The following is a 20,424-nucleotide window of genomic DNA, read 5'->3' as shown; positions in this document are numbered from 1 at the left end:
TACGATTCTGCGTTTCAGTTTTCTCGAATCTTTGAAATTGTGGATGGCACAGATTTTCGCACTTTGTGAGGGCTGAAGTGTTCGGGGCAAAGTTTTGAAACATTCTTTTAACAGTGACATATCACAGAAGTCCGGATATAAAATGTCGTTGCTCTAGTTCTTATAGTCTTTGAGCACTAGGCACTGATAGGGACGGACAGACAGACAGGGCTCAATCGACTCGGCTATTGATGCTGATCAAGAATATATATACTTTATGGGATCGGAAACGATTCCTTCTGGACGTTACACACATCAATTTTCACCACAAATCTAATATACCCCAATACTCATTTTGAGTATCGGGTATAAAAAGTGAGTTAACTCTAACAATTCAGCGTAATCAGTAAATCATGAGTTTTTTCAATTAAACTTGACAGAAGCTAATTATTGCATTTCTTCTGTCATTTAAATGTCTTGCAACGTACTGATTAGTAAAACCAAACTTAAACTTGATTTGTTCAATAGTTCTCCAGGAATCTTTAAATTTTCCAAGGAGTGCAACGTTTGTACCGGATGTAGCTTCTGCACATGACTCAAATGCTACCCGCAAATGTATGATGCACCATGTAATGCATGACATAATTGCATCATGGCACCAGACTGTTGCGATGTCTGCATGGTACATATGTACAGCTGCTGTCAAAATAATAGCAGTGCATAGTGGTAATAAAAACTTGTATTTTTATTTGTTCTCAATAACAAGATTCAGCATTTCAGCAAAACAAATTTTTTTTCCGAGCCAAATTTGAGGTTGGTTTAAAATGAAATTATTTATGAAGAAAGCACAAGTTAAAATTTATTTATTTATTTATTAAATTAACAAATTATCTGTTAATAATGGTACTTAGTTACTAAAGGCGGAAAAAGATAAGTTAAAAGTTAGCTAAATTTAAATGATTATAAATATTGGATAGGGTTTGACAGAGGGAGTTATAATTATGGCATAAAACCCTAAAAGGTTCATGATCAGCATAATTAGACCTACATATGGGTAGACGGATAGGCCTAAAAGTACGGGTAGGTCTAGATGGAACGGCCAAGTCAATCTGACCCAAGAGAGTTTGGTAGTCAACAGTCCCGAGAAGGAGCTTGTGCACGAACATTACGCCATTGCATATTCTGCGATGGTGCAACGACGGCAAGTCTTTAAGATTTAGCCTAGACCGGTAGGGTGGCAAGATTCTACCCGAGTCCCAGTTAAAGTTCCGAAGGGCAAAAATTAAAAATTGCTTTTGCACGGATTCAATAACAGCCTGCTGCTCTTTATTCTGCGGGCTCCACACACAAGAACAATACTCCAATATAGGACATACTAACGAGATGTACAGTTGTTTCGTAACGTACGGGTCATCAAACTCCTTGGACCAACGCTTGATGAACGCTAAAACACCCTTAGCTTTATTTACAGTTGCAGCTATATGGGTGTTAAAACACATCTTATAATCAAAGTTCAGGGTATAGGTGTCAAGTTGATGTTAATGCTTCAATAAGTCATACATTTTTTTCCTTTTGCAATTAATGTTCGGTTTGTTGTATAAAAAGCCGTTTGCTTTTCATTTCGTCAACAAAAAAGACGAAGAAATCTTGCGGAATGTGAATACGGAAGCCCCAACTTATGTGATTTCAAAAATAAATCGGAAAACTTTTGTGAAAGTAAAAAACGGAGCCTATCTTTTATAGTAACTTGGCTAATTATAGCTTTTAAAATATTCGTATGTGTAGTTATATGTGTAGACAATTTTAATGTTTAACCTTTAATAGTAGCCTTTTCTATAACAGCTTCACAGTGCTTTGGAACGGAGTTAACAAAATTTTGGCATCGCTATTTTGTCCTCCGACAAAAAAATATTCCTTCACTTTTCCAATGGTTATTTGTATTCCCTTGCAAACTTCAACCTTGCGTCTTGTGTATTAAATTTTAATCTATTAGGCTTCTGCTATTGTTTTCAATACTAGTTTCCAAATTAAAAAATGTTTAAGGAATGAGCAAAAGGTGAAACCTTGCCTGTCGTAGTAGTCGATCTACTGATATTTTTGAGAAAAACTTTGCCGATCCCGGGTTTTACTTAGCGTTCTTATTTAAAACCATCTGCACCTCGACATATTTCGTTCCTTCTGAAAGGAACGCTTTTCGCTGCTGTTGCTGTTGTAATGCCGCTTACGTACACGTGGATAACAGTGGTTGGCACCAATACAGTGTTTCGTTTCGTCTTCTGTCTACTCACACAAACGCACCATAAACATGTGAAAATGTGCGTGCCGACACCTAAGGTACATTAATTAGAAGATTAACAATATTTAAAACCCATAGAAGCAATTTAATTTGGTATTTGAACCGCAACTGTACATTCTAAATTTGTGTGACAATCCATTCTATTAAATACATGCTAAATATCACTACTTATGCGGAGCAGTAGCTGGTAACTACTTTCCCTTGCCCTTGTCATAAGATCAGAGAGACGAAATTGGAGAGAAAATGAGATCCGTGCAGTACGGCAAATTGGAAAGCTGCAAAAATAAAGCTAGTTGAGGTAGTTTAAGTTAAAAGGAATTCGTGAGTCGGGAAGTGCGACAGCACACAATACTCCTTTTTATGTAATATGTAAGGGCTCGCGCACACTGTAGCTGAAATCGGAGCTGAAAGCCGAGCTGATCTGAGAGCTATTTTCAGGCTGGCAGGTGCGTACATCTTCGGTTGAGCTGAAAGATGATCTGATAGCTATGTTTCTGCATATTAAACTACTATTTGAGTTTAAGAACTATCTCAACGAAATGCAACAGCATATATGTATATTTTATAACTTTGCCAATCACTTGTTTTTTTTTTTTCATGTGGAAAATTTGTATTTTATTGTAAACAAATTTACTGCTACCTTTCGTGGCAACTTAATCTAGTTTTACATTTAAGGGGAAAAACAATATATCAGAGGAGATACATACATAAACTTAATGTTACATATATGGAGTAGGTACATACATTATTTACAATATTTACAAAAAGTTATTGAGATATTATAGGAGGGATCTAGTAGGGAGATCCAGTGGATGACACCTTTTGAGTCTTCTTTTCCTTTGCGGGTTAATTAGACGTCTGGCTAGCGCATTAGGGTGACCACCAAGTCGTTGCAAGTACCTTGCTGCATGTAATTGTATAACATCGCCCACTTTGGGAACCTTTAGGTCCCTCTCGATGTCGCTGTTTCGTATGTACCATGGAGCATTGCATATTCTTCGTAGAATTTGCCGGTTTTTGCCGCGATGCCGTAAACTTGAAGAGCGTATTTCCATATGGGGCTGAGGATGGACTTGTATATCGTGACTGCTGTACAGCGACAGCTTATTTCTTGGCGCAAGTAGCCACGCCATCTTTCCCGCTTTCGCCATCACCGACTGTCGAACCATGGTAGTATGGGTTTTGGCCAATCACTTGTTGAAATGGAATCTAACATCTGTATTTACATAAAAAAGTTCTATGAAAAAATTCTTTGTTTTTTTAACACAGTCAGCCCAAAACTTTCCACTTGTGTAATTACATGTTTGTACGTAGCCCACACATTTTTGATGAAAATCGAACCACTGTGTATGTAATATAGCTGCCATAGTAAGGAAATATTGATGGTAGATATCAGCAATCAGCTTGCTGAAAAAAAAATGCTTGATGGATGAAACTAAGCTGAGTTGATTTCAGCGAGCTTTTTAAGACTTCAGCTCAGCTCAGTCAGCAATGTGCGTACTTGCCCCGGTGCAGTGTTTGTTTTTTCAGAGCTTATAAATAAATTATCAGCTCCCCTTTCAGCTAGAGTGTGCGCGAGCATAATTTGCACTAAGTTCCAGCAGTGTAAATAAAACGAGGAAACGTTGGGGAACCTTGTGAGTTGCTGCGGACACCGCAATTCTACATTTATACCCGATACTTAGTCAGTATGGCTCTCCTCCGGCAGACGCCGCTAATATTAAACGACACGACGGGGGTGGGGTCGAAATTTTGAGATATACGTTTTATAGTGAGATCTAACAGAAGTGCGGATACCAAATTTGGTTACTCTAGCCTTAATAGTCTCTGATATTTGTGGATGCCCCAGATTTTCGTCCTTTGCGGGGGCGGAAGGGAGTGTGGCGAAATTTTGACACAAAACGGTCAAGGTCCGATAGCACAGGAGTGTGGATACCAAATTTGGTTGTTCTAGCTCTTATAGGTTCTGAGATCCTTGAACTCATATTTTGCAATTGGCAAAACCGACCATGAAACCTGTGTGTTAGAGAGAGACAGAGCGAGAAAGAATGAAATTTTTTTCTTGATTCTGGCTATAATAATTATACGATCTGACTCAGTTTTCCAGTTCCAGTTTTCTCGTATCTCTGAATTTGTGGATGCCACAGATTTTCGCCCTTTGTGGGGGCGGAAGTGGGCGGGGCAAAGCTTTGAAATATACTTGTAGCAGTGACATATCACAGAAGTCCGGATATAAAACGTCGTTGCTCTAGCTCTTATAATCTTTGAGCACTAGGCGCTGATACCGACGGACAGACGGACGGACGGACAGACAGACAGGGTTCAATCGACTCGGCTATTGATGCTGATCAAGAATATATAAGGAATGTGCCGAAAAGAAACTGCACACTTACAATTTCAATTTCTCGCAGTGCGGGCTTTCGATCATGCCGTTCGTTAGAAAGCTTGAGAAATTCTGCGTTGTTTGCATGTTCCTTTTTCACTATTCGCTTATCAGTTTCAACGATGCCTCGAATTAAAGAGCAAGGTCGCAAAAAAAAATTATGCACAATTATTGCACAGAAAAAGATGTGTCTTACAGACAATTGGCTAAACGCTACAAAGTTAGTGTTAATAGTGTTAAAAATATAATTAAGTTTGGAGAGACATGTTCTTTAAAAGATTACCAAAAACTGGGAGAAAAAAGGGTCCAAGGGATCAAAATATTGATGAAAAAGTATTAGCCTTAATCCACAAACATAACACGATGTCCGTTCGAGAATTGGCAAAAAAAGCGCGAAGTATGAGTATGGTTAAAAAAAAAAAAAGCAACGCCATAAGACATACAAAAAACAAAAAGTTCCGAAAAAAAGTCTGCGACAAGTAGAAGTCGGCAAAACGAGAGTGCGAAAGCTTTATGATCGCTTGCTCAATGATGCAGTTCAATGCGTTATTATGGACGAAACTTATGTCAAATTGGACTCGAAAACTTTACCCGGCCCTGAGTTTTATACAAAAGTTAAAGGTGGAACTGTTGACGAGGCGGTGTCAACAATTCAAGTCGATAAATTTGGGGAGAAAGTGCTAATATGGCAGGCCATTTGCATCTGTGGCCTAAGAACCAGTGCTTTTTTCACAAAAGGGACAATCAACGCCGATGTGTACATGAAGGAGTGTTTGAAAAAGCGTCTTATACCTTTTTATGAAAAACACAATGTGTTAAGAATATTTTGGCCAGATCTGGCGTCCGCGCACTATGCCCGCTCAACTTTAGCGCTACTTGACTCAAAAGGCATCAATTTCGTGTCAAAAGAGGAGAACCCACCAAATTGCCCAGAGCTCCGGCCAACTGAGCGATATTGGGCATTAGTTAAAAGAAATTTAAAGAAGGATGGTAGTCTCTCCGAAAAAAGATATGAAAAAAAACTGGATGCGTGCGACCAGTAGGATTACCAAAGAGTGTTGGCAGAACTTAATGAGCGGTGTTAAGCACAAAAATTCGATCAAAAATAATAGGCTAGACATTTTTTCAAATATATTACAAAATTGAAAGTTAATGTTTTTCTCCAAAATTAAAAAAAAAATAAAAATTGAAATCGGAACGAAAACATCGAAGTTATAAGAAAAACAAAGTGTGCAGTTTCTTTTCGGCACATTCCTTATGTATACTTTATGGGGTCGGAAACGATTCCTTCTGCACGTTACACACATCCACTTTTACCACAAATCTAATATACCCCAATACTCATTTTGAGTATCGGGTATAAAAATGTATAAAATTCTAGAGTGCGGCTTTTTATTTTGTCGCTGGGTGTATGCTTTATTTATTTAGAATGGTTGTACATATATCATACGAGTCGTCATATACATATTTAGAAATACGTATTTTTTAATTTTGTACTTTTTAACGGTTTAGCGGCCATACTGAAGAAAAACCGAGGAAAAACGTTGTAAGTCGCAGCTGGGGCCAGCGCGCTGGGTACGTTGGGTAGCCACTGCAAATTGATTTGTTACTTTTGGCTATATTATTAATCCGATCTGATTCAGATTCAGTAATCTGCTAGATATGGCCAGTCTCTACAATTTTCGCGGTGGGGCTTTCCCAAAATATTTCTTTCGTAAAAACCTTAAAAACCTTTTTGCGAAATCGGACCAGCTGGGCCTTATATGTATAGTCCCATACATTTTTCACTCGTTTTTTATATACAGTATGTCAAGAAACTCTTTACACACTGAAAATAAATTAAATTGTTTGACTTTGGATAAGAAAATAATGGTCTTTGGTTCAAATTTATCAAATTTTTTTAATTCCTAACCATTCAGGGATTAATTATAAAGTAGTTAGTGAAAAAAGAATAACAAAACTATAAATAGGTAACTTACAAAACAACAAAAACAATGATTACTCATTTTTGACACTGTCAAGAAACTCTTTACACATTTCGTTTTCGAGCTCTGTTTTGATCTCGTTCTTAGAAAAAACTATGCTTTTGGCGTTGCTCAGTGATGCTCTATTTTTGCATTGACTTTGATTTGGTTGCGAAATTTTGACCGGTGCACATGTACAGAGTAACATTCTGAAATTTTTAAAATGCCTGGCAAAAGACTTAGTTTTGACGTTGTCCAGTTGATTTACTATAATCACCAGTTGGGCAAATCTGTTGCAGACATGGTAGAAATGTTTTCAGTATCAAGGAAAACAATTTACAATGTCCTAAGTCGCGCGAAGAACGAAGGGAGACTGGAAACAAAATCTGGAGATGGCCGTAAAAGGAAGATAGACAGACGGGCAGACCGCGTAATCATGAGGAAAGATAATCCGAATCCGCAAATATCGGTCAGGACTCTGGCCAAGGAACTTGACTTGGTTGTTTCACACGAAACAGTACGCCAGGTTATTCTACGCCATGAATACTCTTCCAGAGTGGCACGAAAAAAACCGCTGCTTTCGTCGGTCAATGTGGAAAAGCGCTTCACTTTCGCTGTTAACATGATCAGTAAGCCGGCAGAGTATTGGGATGACGTCATATATAGTGCGACGAAACAGAAATGATGCTTTATTACAATGATGGTACACCCAGAGTATGGCGCAAGCCGTTAATAGCTTTAGATAACCGAAACATCTTTCCGACTGTAAAGTTTGGAAAATTTGCGGTTATGATTTGGGGGTGCATCTCTATCCGAGGAGTGGGAAATATTGCATTTATTGAGAACACAATGGATGTCAAACAGTACCTCCAAATTTTAAAAACAAATTTAACGAGGGGGAACGTTGTGAGTTGCTGCGGACACCGCAACTCTAGAGTTATACCCGATACTAAGTCAGTATGGCTCTCCTCCGGCAGAGGCCGCTAATATTAAACGACACGACAAAGAGTGCGTGCGAGAGAGACAGAAAATCAGTCTGAGCGTGACGTCGGGCGCTGCGTAGCCACTGCAAATTGATTTGTTCCTTTTGGCTATAAAAATGCTCTGATCTGATCCAGATTCAGCAATCTAATCGACATGGTCATTATCTATGATTCTGCGCTTTTAGTTTTCTCAAATCTGCAATATTGTGGATGCAACAGATTTTCGTCCTTTGTGGGGGCGGATGGGGGTGGGGCGAAATTCTGAGATATACGTTTTATAGTGACATCTTAAAGGAGTGTGTGTACCAAATTTGGTTACTCTAGCCTTAATAGTCTCTGAGATTTGTGGTTGCCTCAGATTTTCGTCCTTTGCGGGGGCGGAAGGGGGTGTGGCGAAATTTGGACAGGAAACGGTCAAGGTCCGATATCACAGGAGTGTGGATACCAAATTTGGTTGCTCTGGCTTTTATAGGTTCTGAGATCCTTGAACTCATATTTTGCAATTGGCAAAACCGACCATGAAACCTGTGTGTTAGAGTGAGACAGAGCGAGAAAGAGTGAAATTGTTTTCGTGATTCTGGCTATAATAATTATACGATCTGGTTCAGATTTTGCACTCTGTAAGATATAGTCATCTTCTACGATTCTGCGTTTTTAGTTTTCTCGTATCTTTAAAATTGTGGATGCCACAGATTTTCGCCCTTTGTGGGGGCGGAAGTGGGCGGGGCAAAGTTTTGAAATATTTTTGGAGCAGTGACATATCACAGAAGTCTGGATCCAAAACATCGTTACTCTAGCTCTTATAGTCTTTGAGCATTAGGCGCTGAAGGGGACGGACAGACGGACAGACGGACAGACAGACAGGGCTCAATCGACTCGGCTATTGATGCTGATCAAGAATATATATACTTTATAGGGTCGGAAACGATTCCTTCTGGACGTTACACACATCCACTTTTACCACAAATCTAATATACCCCAATACTCATTTTGAGTATCGGGTATAAAAAGCAGTGCGGAGAAATTTGGGCTCATTACGGACAATATGGCCAAATTCAAGTTTTATCAAGACAATGATCCCAAACATAGAGTCCAATGTGAGAGCTTGGGTGCTTTACAACTGTGGAAAAGTTATTGATACACCACCCCAGAGCCCCGATCTTAGCCCCATTGAAAATTTGTGGGCCTATTTCAAGAAGAAAGTGGGAAAAGACAGCCCAAAAACCGCAATCAGCTAAAAGAATTCATACTGGAAGAGTGGCAAAAGATTCCCTTTGAGTATGACCTACAAAAACTGATAAATTCGATGAAAAAACGGCTCCAGCATGTAGTCAATGCTAAGGGAGGACATACCAAATATTAAAATAAGTTAAATATATTAAATAATTACAAAGAATTTTGAATTTAAAAAATGAAAATATTTTGTGTAGAGTTTCTTGACAGTGTCAAAAATGAGTAATCATTGTTTTTGTTGTTTTGTAAGTTACCTATTTATAGTTTTGTTATTCTTTTTTCACTAACTACTTTATAATTAATCCCTGAATGGTTAGGAATTAAAAAAATTTGATAAATTTGAACCAAAGGCCATTAATTTCTTATCCAAAGTCAAAAAATGTAATTTAATTTCAGTGTGTAAAGAGTTTCTTGACATACTGTATATGTACTTATGTATGTATGTATACATTTCATATGAAATAAATTTAGGTCACATATTTTGATATTAATGTCAAAATGTAAGTTATAACCAGGGACCGCAAATAAGTTATGAATACAAATTTTATCGAAATAAATCAATGTGAAGTTAATTTCTTACGGCGACACGTCCGTTTTTTCGAATGGTTTCTGGCTGTTTGTGAGCGTGTGTGTTTTTATTTATTTGTGTTGTGTTATTTTGAATCGTGCTAAATGGAAATTTTTATTTTGTTTAAACTGTGTTAAATATAATATGTTAAAAATACTTCGTACAAACGGAATTAGATGTATATGTATGCATACATATGTATATAGATATAGAAGTTAAATTTATTTCTAATCACACCTCAAACCGTCCATTGTATTCTGCTACATTCTGGGCTACAATTAAAATACAGTTTTCTGTGTACATTCATACATAAGTTTTTTGCATGATTTTGAATAAATTCAAGGATGCATAATAATATTTATAATATAATATATGTATGTATATTATATATAATATTGTATACATCTTTTGTTCGTTCCTTTACAATTTGGTTGGCTCTATTTCCAGAAATCAAAATATCTTTAATAGGGTTCATTCTGCTGTCAAGGATTGAAAAAGACTATCGTTGGCAATAACTCGATTATGGGTCTAAAACTGCGAATCTAAATGCAAATACCCTTCGGTATTAGGCTGAGAATAATTTCAACATGCACACTAGGGTCCTTTTTTTCGCAAACAAAATTTTAACACGCATACACTCTCTTTTTTTCGTTTTATTATACTTATTTTATTATGTTTGTGTATGTAAAAGCATAACTTCTAACACGATTCGACACGGCTAAGTGTAATTTAAAAATGGTAAAACAAGTTGCTTTAAGTATGAAGATACAAAACTACAAAAAAGATAAGAACCCAGAAATCTTATTGCTTTACTGGAACGCTACGGAATATATGGAAAATATGCATCAAAGTTGGTACGAATGTTATGTTATGCTGGAAGGCGAATCAGGCAAAATGAAAACTTGCTATGTATATTATTATTTCTTTCTTTCTACCAGAAAAAAAGTACTAAACGATAAATTTTTACGTTTACCTTAATCTTTGTACATATGTATGTACATGCTGGGGTCGGCAGGATTCGGATGTATGACTGAAGTAATACAAAATCTGAATCATAATACGCCATCAAAATTAGTTTACTGTGGATTCATGGAGGGATCTACAGTATGTCAAGAAACTCTTTACACACTGAAAATAAATTAAATTGTTTGACTTTGGATAAGAAAATAATGGTCTTTGGTTCAAATTTATCAAATTTTTTTAATTCCTAACCATTCAGGGATTAATTATAAAGTAGTTAGTGAAAAAAGAATAACAAAACTATAAATAGGTAACTTACAAAACAACAAAAACAATGATTACTCATTTTTGACACTGTCAAGAAACTCTTTACACATTTCGTTTTCGAGCTCTGTTTTGATCTCGTTCTTAGAAAAAACGGGACTTTACCGTAATCTATGCTTTTGGCGTTGCTCAGTGATGCTCTATTTTTGCATTGACTTTGATTTGGTTGCGAAATTTTGACCGGTGCACATGTACAGAGTAACATTCTGAAATTTTTAAAATGCCTGGCAAAAGACTTAGTTTTGACGTTGTCCAGTTGATTTACTATAATCACCAGTTGGGCAAATCTGTTGCAGACATGGTAGAAATGTTTTCAGTATCAAGGAAAACAATTTACAATGTCCTAAGTCGCGCGAAGAACGAAGGGAGACTGGAAACAAAATCTGGAGGTGGCCGTAAAAGGAAGATAGACAGACGGGCAGACCGCGTAATCATGAGGAAAGATAATCCGAATCCGCAAATATCGGTCAGGACTCTGGCCAAGGAACTTGACTTGGTTGTTTCACACGAAACAGTACGCCAGGTTATTCTACGCCATGAATACTCTTCCAGAGTGGCACGAAAAAAACCGCTGCTTTCGTCGGTCAATGTGGAAAAGCGCTTCACTTTCGCTGTTAACATGATCAGTAAGCCGGCAGAGTATTGGGATGACGTCATATATAGTGCGACGAAACAGAAATGATGCTTTATTACAATGATGGTACACCCAGAGTATGGCGCAAGCCGTTAATAGCTTTAGATAACCGAAACATCTTTCCGACTGTAAAGTTTGGAAAATTTGCGGTTATGATTTGGGGGTGCATCTCTATCCGAGGAGTGGGAAATATTGCATTTATTGAGAACACAATGGATGTCAAACAGTACCTCCAAATTTTAAAAACAAATTTAAAAAGCAGTGCGGAGAAATTTGGGCTCATTACGGACAATATGGCCAAATTCAAGTTTTATCAAGACAATGATCCCAAACATAGAGTCCAATGTGAGAGCTTGGGTGCTTTACAACTGTGGAAAAGTTATTGATACACCACCCCAGAGCCCCGATCTTAGCCCCATTGAAAATTTGTGGGCCTACTTCAAGAAGAAAGTGGGAAAAGACAGCCCAAAAACCGCAATCAGCTAAAAGAATTCATACTGGAAGAGTGGCAAAAGATTCCCTTTGAGTATGACCTACAAAAACTGATAAATTCGATGAAAAAACGGCTCCAGCATGTAGTCAATGCTAAGGGAGGACATACCAAATATTAAAATAAGTTAAATATATTAAATAATTACAAAGAATTTTGAATTTAAAAAATGAAAATATTTTGTGTAAAGAGTTTCTTGACAGTGTCAAAAATGAGTAATCATTGTTTTTGTTGTTTTGTAAGTTACCTATTTATAGTTTTGTTATTCTTTTTTCACTAACTACTTTATAATTAATCCCTGAATGGTTAGGAATTAAAAAAATTTGATAAATTTGAACCAAAGGCCATTAATTTCTTATCCAAAGTCAAAAAATGTAATTTAATTTCAGTGTGTAAAGAGTTTCTTGACATACTGTACATAAATACATATTTACGTTAATACAAATCATTGGTTTAACCGTTCTTCAAACTTACATATAATCTGTAACTCCTATGCTTACTTAAATAAACATTTACTTTCAAATGTTCTCTTAATAATATCGATTTTTCCCTACTCAGGTCTATTCGCTGGACTCACCGGACACGTTCCAGTGCTTATACTCACCGGCATTTTCTTCCATTCGAAACAAGCACATCGAGCGCATTGCCGAGCAAATTGCCACATTGTGTGCAACTTTGGGCGAATATCCTAACGTTCGCTACAGGAGCGACTGGGATCGAAATATCGATCTGGCTGCTTCGATTCAGCAAAAACTGGACGCCTACAAGGCTGACGAGCCGACCATGGGCGAAGGGCCGGAAAAAGCACGTTCCCAATTGCTTATTTTGGATCGTGGCTTCGATTGTGTATCACCGTTTTTACATGAGCTTACACTTCAGGCTATGGCCTATGATTTACTACCAATTGTTAACGATGTGTACCGCTATACTCCAGGACCCAACCAACCTGAGAAGGAGGTGTTACTGGATGAGAACGACGACTTGTGGGTAGAGTTGCGCCACGAGCATATTGCAGTCGTGTCAACACAGGTTACGCAGAATTTGAAAAAGTTTACCGACTCAAAGCGGATGAGTTCCAGTAAGTCTTTCATAACATTTTTCATCATTAATCACTCTAAATGTTTCCATTTTTCGCATACAGCTGATAAGTCCTCAATGCGCGATTTATCTCAAATGATCAAAAAGATGCCGCAATATCAAAAGGAGCTGTCAAAGTACTCAACTCATTTGCATTTGGCCGAGGACTGCATGAAATCCTATCAAAACTATGTGGACAAGCTATGTCGTGTTGAACAAGACTTGGCGATGGGTACTGATGCCGAGGGCGAAAAAATTAAGGACCATATGCGGAATATTGTGCCTATATTATTGGATGCGGTAAGCTCCAATTATTTATATTATTTATGATCTATCTAAAACCCTGTTCTAGAATGTTTCTAACTACGATAAAGTTCGCATAATTGCCCTTTATGTGATGATCAAAAATGGGATTTCGGAGGAAAATTTGACTAAACTCTTCACGCATGCCCAGTTGTCTCCGAAAGATCAAGATATGATTCGCAATTTAAGCTACCTGGGAATCAATGTCATTGCTGATGTGAGTAATCTACGGAAAAGATGAAAAATGTTAAATTTTTTATATTTTAGTCTCGCAAAAAGGTATATTCAGTGCCGCGCAAAGAACGAATAACCGAAAGCACCTATCAGATGTCTCGTTGGACGCCCGTAATCAAGGACATAATGGAGGATTGCATTGAGGATAAGCTCGATCAACGACATTTCCCCTTTCTTGAAGGTAGGGCACAAAATACGAACTATCATGCGCCTACTAGTGCCCGTTATGGCCATTGGCACAAGGACAAGGCCCAGGCGCAAGTAAAAAACGTTCCCAGGCTGATTATATTCATTGTGGGTGGCATGAGTATGTCTGAAATGCGGTGCGCTTATGAAGTAACTAACTCTGTGCGTAACTGGGAGGTGCTGGTCGGATCATCGCACGTTCTTTCTCCTGAAATCTTTCTCAGTGACTTGGGAAGTCTTTCTAAGGAAGATTAAATATAAAATTAAGTGTTTTGTTTCGCACTCTTTAAACGCTAAACAATTTTATTTATTGTTTAAAATTTGCCGTTAAAAATCTATACATTTTTGGTTATTAAAAAATTGCCACAAATTAATTATATTCAAAATATATAAACGCATATAAAAAATATATATATAGACAGATATTTTCTAAATATATATGTAATAGAAACATAGTAGAATTCTAGAGTTATAAAATTGCTAATATTCTAAAGTATATAAATATATATATCTATTTATATTAACTAATAAAATTATATTGTATACATGTGTAGAGAGTATATGTATTTATATGTATATTTGTATAATTTAACATATTTATATATTTCAATAGATCACCGGACACTACAGCCACCCTTTTTAATTTTCTTTCGATTTAAAAAAAAAAAGATTTATTTTTCGGAAACTGCCCTTATGACCACGATTTTATCCACCAAAATATCGGTTTAACACGAAAAATTCCATTAAAAGTTGTACTTTCTTTGAATTTAACAATTTTCTTGAAACTTTTTATACTACAAGTCCGGGGTCTAATTGAACCATATATATACAAATATATTTCCATACATACTTATAAATGTATATATAAATGTAAAGGGGAAGTGTGCCGGTTGTGGGCGCCGTTTTTGTCAAAGCCAAGTGCATATTATACAAACATAAGTGGGCGAATTAAAGCTATAGGTCTTAGGTAACTGTCAGTGAAGGAAATAAATTAATACCTTCAAATGGTAAAATTGTATCAATATATTAGTGAAGTAAACATTTTTTGAAAGAGGAAATATTGCACTCGTCTGTGGGCCTCCGCCAAAAATTAAAAAATATGAAAAAAAACTACCGCAAATAAAGAAAAAAAAAATTAATTATTTTAAGCCTTAACTGGTATAAATAACAACAAATATGACACGCTTTCACATTTATTAAATGATTTTTCCATTGTTAACTTGGCTAATATCACGTAAAATGAATTAAAACAGTGATAAAATACTTTACGTTAACATAAATTTAATAACGTGATTCGTAAATTTTGGTTAAGCACGACGACAAATCACAAAATGAAATGAAACACTGGAAACAAAGTGAAACACTCGCCTTGGTTGAAAAATTGATCTTCAAAAACAATTTAAGCCACTTTTTTCTTTATTAGAAAAATTCATATATTTGTTTTGTTATCAGCGCGAAAGCTAGGCACCGTTAATTCCCACTAATCAGATCTGTAGCGCCCGCTTGCTGTCCAAGCTTGCGTAGGGGTGCCCACAACCAGCACATATGCCCTCCTACTTTATATAAACTATATAATAACCTTATAATTATACTGTATTTAACACATAAATAGTGAAATTCACGACATCCAGACGCTCACATAAGAGACATGGAAATAAATAATACACAATATATGTATGTATGTACGAAAAAAGTTACGCAGTATGATTTCGATGCTTTATTGGTTCAGTCAAAGCGGGAATTCCCAGGACTTCAGAATTTGTTTCGATTCGCTTGGATCTCTGTTTTTCGTTTGTATTTTTCTTGTAAAAAGAACAAGAGAGCATTACAAAAATTGTTAGTTAATTTATTTTAAATGAAAATGAAAAATGAAACACTGGAAACAAAGTGAAACACTCGCCTTGGTTGAAAAATTGATCTTCAAAAACAATTTAAGCCACTTTTTTCTTTATTAGAAAAATTCATATATTTGTTTTGTTATCAGCGCGAAAGCTGGGCACCGTTAATTCCCACTAATCAGATCTGTAGCGCCCGCTTGCTGTCCAAGCTTGCGTAGGGGTGCCCACAACCAGCACATATGCCCTCCTACTTTATATAAACTATATAATAACCTTATAATTATACTGTATTTAACACATAAATAGTGAAATTCACGACATCCAGACGCTCACATAAGAGACTTGGAAATAATACACAATATATGTATGTATGTACGAAAAAAGTTACGCAGTATGATTTCGATGCTTTACTGGTTCAGTCATTGCGGGAATTCCCAGGACTTCAGAATTTGTTTCGATTCGCTTGGATCTCTATTTTTCGTTTGTATTTTTCTTGTAAAAAGAACAAGAGAGCATTACAAAAATTGTTAGTTAATTTATTTTAAATGAAATAACTTTATATTTGTGTGTGTTCATCTTTGTTGCTGTGCTTATGAGCCCTATAAATACACCGCCTGAGCAACGTGCGAAAATAAATGCGAAATAAACAAAAAATTTGGAATAATGCAAATACCCAAAGAAAATTTTCATTTAGATCCGCAGTTCCAGATACCACATATGAGTGAATAGGAACGAACCGTCCAAGTCTAAAGATTGGTATTATTAAAACGCATCGTAAAGAGCTGACTATAGTAATACATGTAATTTGGAGCTTACAATGGATACAGGCAGGGCTCTACTACATACATTAGGGTTTACAGGTGCTGACTTAAGGTCAAAGTTCAAAAATACGATATTATGCCAATGGTTCCTTTGGCAGCTCTATTATACATCGCCCTAAAATTGCATCTCGATTGGTTAATATTTAAGCCAACAATAAATAGTTAACATCGAACTTTTCATACTAATGTGCAATTCGTTCTGTGTATTAAAATATCGAATTGATGTAGTGAGTGAAATATATTTGCGGGCAGCGTTTGAGTCATGAACAAACCAAGTTTTGTTTAACTGATCTGTACGTTGCAACAAATTTAAATGACAGAAGAAATGCGAAAATTAACTTCTGTCAAATGAAATTGAGAAAAAATCATGTGCGTACTGATTATGTTTAGTTGTTAGAGACGATTTATGAAATGTTCTTAAAATATTAGCACATTTAAAATTGGTTTTTGATACAGCTGAACTTATGAACTATAACCAAATGACAGGGAGTTGTGAGTTGCTGCTACGGCCGCAACTCTACATTTATAACTGATACTTAGTATGGCTCTCCGCCGCCAGAGGACACACACATTGCATGACGAACAGTGTGTAACAGAGAGAGAGAGAATGAGTAAGTGCGTAGCTAGATTTGCGTAGCCCCTGCGAATTGATTTGTTCTGATTCCGATTCGGTAATCTGGTAGATATAGTCATTTTCTATGATTTTGCGTATTTAATTTTTTTGTATCTTCAAAATTGTGGATGGTACGGCGACATTTAGAAATTCACTTGTGAAGGTCCCATATCACAGGAGTGTGGATACAAATTTTGGGTTACTCTAGCTCTTATAATCTCATAGATTTAGGCGCTCATTTTTAGCTGTAGGCAAAGCCGACCATGAAACGTGTGTTTTAGAGAGAGACAGAGCGAGAAAGAATGAAATTTTTTTCTTCATTCTGGCTATAATAATCGCTATATAATAATACGATCTGCTTCAGATTCTGCAGTCTAGAAGATATAATCATTCTCTACTATTCTGCGTATTATGGTTTTCCCGTATCTTTACAAATGTGGATGCCACACCCCCTTCCGCCCCAGCAAAGGACGAAAATCTGGGGCATCCACAAATCTCAGAGACTATTAAGGTTAGAGTAACCAAATTTGTTATCCACACTCCTGTTAGATTTCACTATAAAACGTATATTTCATAATTTCGCCCCAGATCGGATCATTATATAGCTAAAAGGAACAAATTAATTTGCAGTTGCTACGCAGCACCCGACAACATGTTCAGACACGTTTTCGGTCTCTTCCGCACGCAATGTAGCCATACTGACTATGTATCGGGTATAAATGTAGTGTTGCGGTCGCCGCAGCAACTCACAACGTTTCAGTTCGTTTTTTTTTTCTTTCAATTTGTTAATATTTAGTCAAGTTCAAGTTTTGTCAGAAGTTATATTTTTTTATAAAACGCTTCTCAATACAATCCAAATATTGAGTAGAGTTTTATAAAAATGATGAAATGAATAAAATTAAATTTATCTCATTTCTTAAAAATATCATTGCAATCGACTTTCGCATGTTTGAAAGGGCGAAAATCTGGGCATCCACATTTTTGAAGATACGAGAACCGAACACACAATCATAGAAAATTACCATATGAACCAGATTGATTTTAATCGTATCATTATTATTCCTAAAAGAAACATATGAAATTGTAGTCACCACTCTCGCGCTTACTCATAACAAATTTGATTGCTTATAGTCTCTGAGAACTAGGCGCTCATAGGGACGAACAGACAGACATGGCTCAATCGACTCAGCTATTAATGCTGATCAAGAACAAATCTACTTTATGGGGTCGGAAACGCTTCCTTCTGGACGTTACACATATCCACTTTTCCCAGAAATGTAGTATATCTCTATACTCCTTTTGAGTTTTGGATATAAAAACAAGATGATTTTCAGAAGTTGCTAAACGTTGGAAAGGAATATGCTATTCAACATTCATTGATTAATAAAAATTGTTAATTTAATATAAAAGTTGACTGTTGACTATTTTTTGTGGGGTTCAGTGTTAACCAATCGAACTAAAATAGATAATATAGATATAATATAGCTGTCATAGGAACCATTGGAAAAATATCGTGTTTTTTCGACTTTGACCTCAAGTCGGCACCTCTGTCAAATCGGGCTGAAATTTTATATTTTTTTTACTTTTTTATTTTTAGACAAATAAGCGTACATACATACAAATTCAAATGTATAATTTGATAGAATTAAATGTGTTTTATCTGCATTTATATATACATACATACATTTATGTATTTGTATATATAAGTATAAACTACTTACATGTACATATATCAATATACAATCATAGAAATTACACATTAAGTTATGTCAACACCTGTTTGCGAATCGCTACGTTATAAAAAAAATGGTAATTAGCTATGGTTTGGTTTACTTTAGTCGACAATTCTGGCGAACGTATTTTTTGATTCAGACGCAATAATTATCCGAATGCAATTGGAATCGTTTTCTTATACCTTAGGTAAATAATAATATGTGCACTACATGTGCATGTAACAAGTTGCCCGTGGATGACGCGCAACTCTCCAATATTTATGATGGCCATCTGAATACGGCCCAAATTAAATTTTTTTCATCGCTAAAAATTACATTTGCGAATGCGAGGTACCAGAATTTCAGAATTATGTATTCCATACAATTTCGCGATTTGCAGGGGCCTAACAAAAATCACTTGGTTCAATGTGATATAGTAGGAGTCTGTAAAAAGAAAAGCATGTTAAAGAAGATTATACAAAACGAGCAATAACGAGGGGGAACGTTGTGAGTTGCTGCGGACAGCGCAACTCTACAGTTATACCCGATACTAAGTGAGTATGGCTCTCCTCCGGCAGACGCCGCTAATAAAAAACGACACGACAAAGAGTGCGTGCGAGAAAGACAGAAAATCAGTCTGTGCGTGACGTCGGGCGCTGCGTAGCCAATGCAAATTTATTTGTTCCTGTTGGCTATAAAAATTATCTGATCTGATCCAGACTCAGCAATCTGATAGATATGGTCATTCTCTATGATTCTGCGTTTTTAGTTTTCTCGAATCTGCAATATTGTGGATGCAACAGATTCTCGTCCTTTGTGGGGGTTGGAAGGGGGTGGGGCGAAATTCTGAGATATACGTTTTATAGTGAGATCTAACAGAAGTGCGGATACCAAATTTGGTTACTCTAGCCTTAATAGTCTCTGAGATTTGTGGTTGCCCCAGATATTCGTCCTTTGCGGGGGCGGAAGGGGGGTGCGGCGAAATTTTGATTTTTTGGGCCGATATCACAGAAGTGTGGATACCAAATTTGGTTGCTCTAGCTCTTATGGGTTCTGAGATCCTTGAACTCATATTTTGCAATTGGCAAAACCGACCATGAAACCTGTGTGTTAGAGTGAGACAGAGCGAGAAAGAGTGAAATTGTTTTCGTGATTCTGGCTATAATAATTATACGATCTGGTTCAGATTTTGCACTCTGTAAGATATAGTCATCTTCTACGATTCTGCGTAGTTTTTAGTTTTAGTTTTCTCGTATCGTCGAAATTGTGGATGCCACACATTTTCGTCCTTTGTGGGGGCGGAAGTGGGCGGGGCGAAGTTTTGAAATATTTTTGTAGCAGTGATATATCACAGAAGTCTGGATCCAAAACATCGTTGCTCTAGCTCTTATAATCTTTGAGCACTAGGCGCTGATAGGGACGGACAGACGGACGGGCGGACAGACGGACAGACAGACATGGCTCAATCGACTCGACTATTGATGCTGATCAAGAATATATATACTTTATGGGGTCGGAAACGATTCCTTCTGGACGTTACACACATCCACTTTTACCACAAATCTAATATACCCCAATACTCATTTTGAGTATCGGGTATAAAAATCATATTCATAGTAACATTCATACATATGACCATACATATATGTAGTACATGGGCAACCGTGGAAATATCAACCGAAGCCAAAAATAAAAGTCAAGAAAAACAGATTTCCATATACTTTTGTGCCTATATTATTTTCCAAATCGACATAAACTAAGATAATTTAACTAATTGGCATAAGATTTCAATAACCTTCATCTGAAAACCTATTCAAATAAGCAAA

At 36.5% G+C, this 20,424-nt stretch overlaps 1 protein-coding gene and 3 long non-coding RNA genes across 7 annotated transcripts in view; 2 read left to right on the top strand and 2 right to left on the bottom strand.

Moving 5' to 3' along the window:
* Rop (Syntaxin-binding protein Rop) overlaps positions 1-14,023 on the top strand; it is a 32,194-nt gene extending 18,171 nt beyond the window's left edge. For all 4 annotated transcript variants that reach the window (XM_033384334.1, XM_033384333.1, XM_033384332.1 and 1 more), the window contains 4 exons: positions 12,373-12,892; positions 12,956-13,191; positions 13,244-13,411; positions 13,462-14,023. In XM_033384334.1, the coding sequence (XP_033240225.1) occupies positions 12,373-12,892; positions 12,956-13,191; positions 13,244-13,411; positions 13,462-13,869 (1,332 nt within the window). In that variant the 3' untranslated portion in view covers positions 13,870-14,023. The remainder of the gene's footprint in view (positions 1-12,372; positions 12,893-12,955; positions 13,192-13,243; positions 13,412-13,461) is intronic.
* Positions 9,609-11,250, top strand: LOC117184988 (uncharacterized). The gene is made up of 2 exons (XR_004470473.1): positions 9,609-10,260; positions 10,345-11,250. It is a non-coding gene; the product is annotated as an uncharacterized lncRNA (long non-coding RNA).
* LOC117184986 (uncharacterized) lies at positions 10,852-11,966 on the bottom strand. Its single transcript, XR_004470471.1, has 2 exons — positions 11,926-11,966; positions 10,852-11,866 (listed from the first exon to the last, which is right to left on the bottom strand). It is a non-coding gene; the product is annotated as an uncharacterized lncRNA (long non-coding RNA).
* A 4,584-nt stretch (positions 14,024-18,607) lies between the features above and the next one.
* On the bottom strand, positions 18,608-19,184 carry LOC117184990 (uncharacterized). Its single transcript, XR_004470475.1, has 2 exons — positions 18,802-19,184; positions 18,608-18,676 (listed from the first exon to the last, which is right to left on the bottom strand). It is a non-coding gene; the product is annotated as an uncharacterized lncRNA (long non-coding RNA).
* Between the last annotated feature and the right edge of the window lie 1,240 nt (positions 19,185-20,424).

This window comes from Drosophila pseudoobscura, chromosome X (genome assembly GCF_009870125.1).
Source record: "Drosophila pseudoobscura strain MV-25-SWS-2005 chromosome X, UCI_Dpse_MV25, whole genome shotgun sequence".
NCBI classification, from domain to species: Eukaryota; Metazoa; Arthropoda; class Insecta; order Diptera; family Drosophilidae; genus Drosophila; species Drosophila pseudoobscura.
The sequence above is the reverse complement of the archived record's forward strand: the minus strand, read 5'-3'. Positions and strand labels throughout refer to the sequence as shown.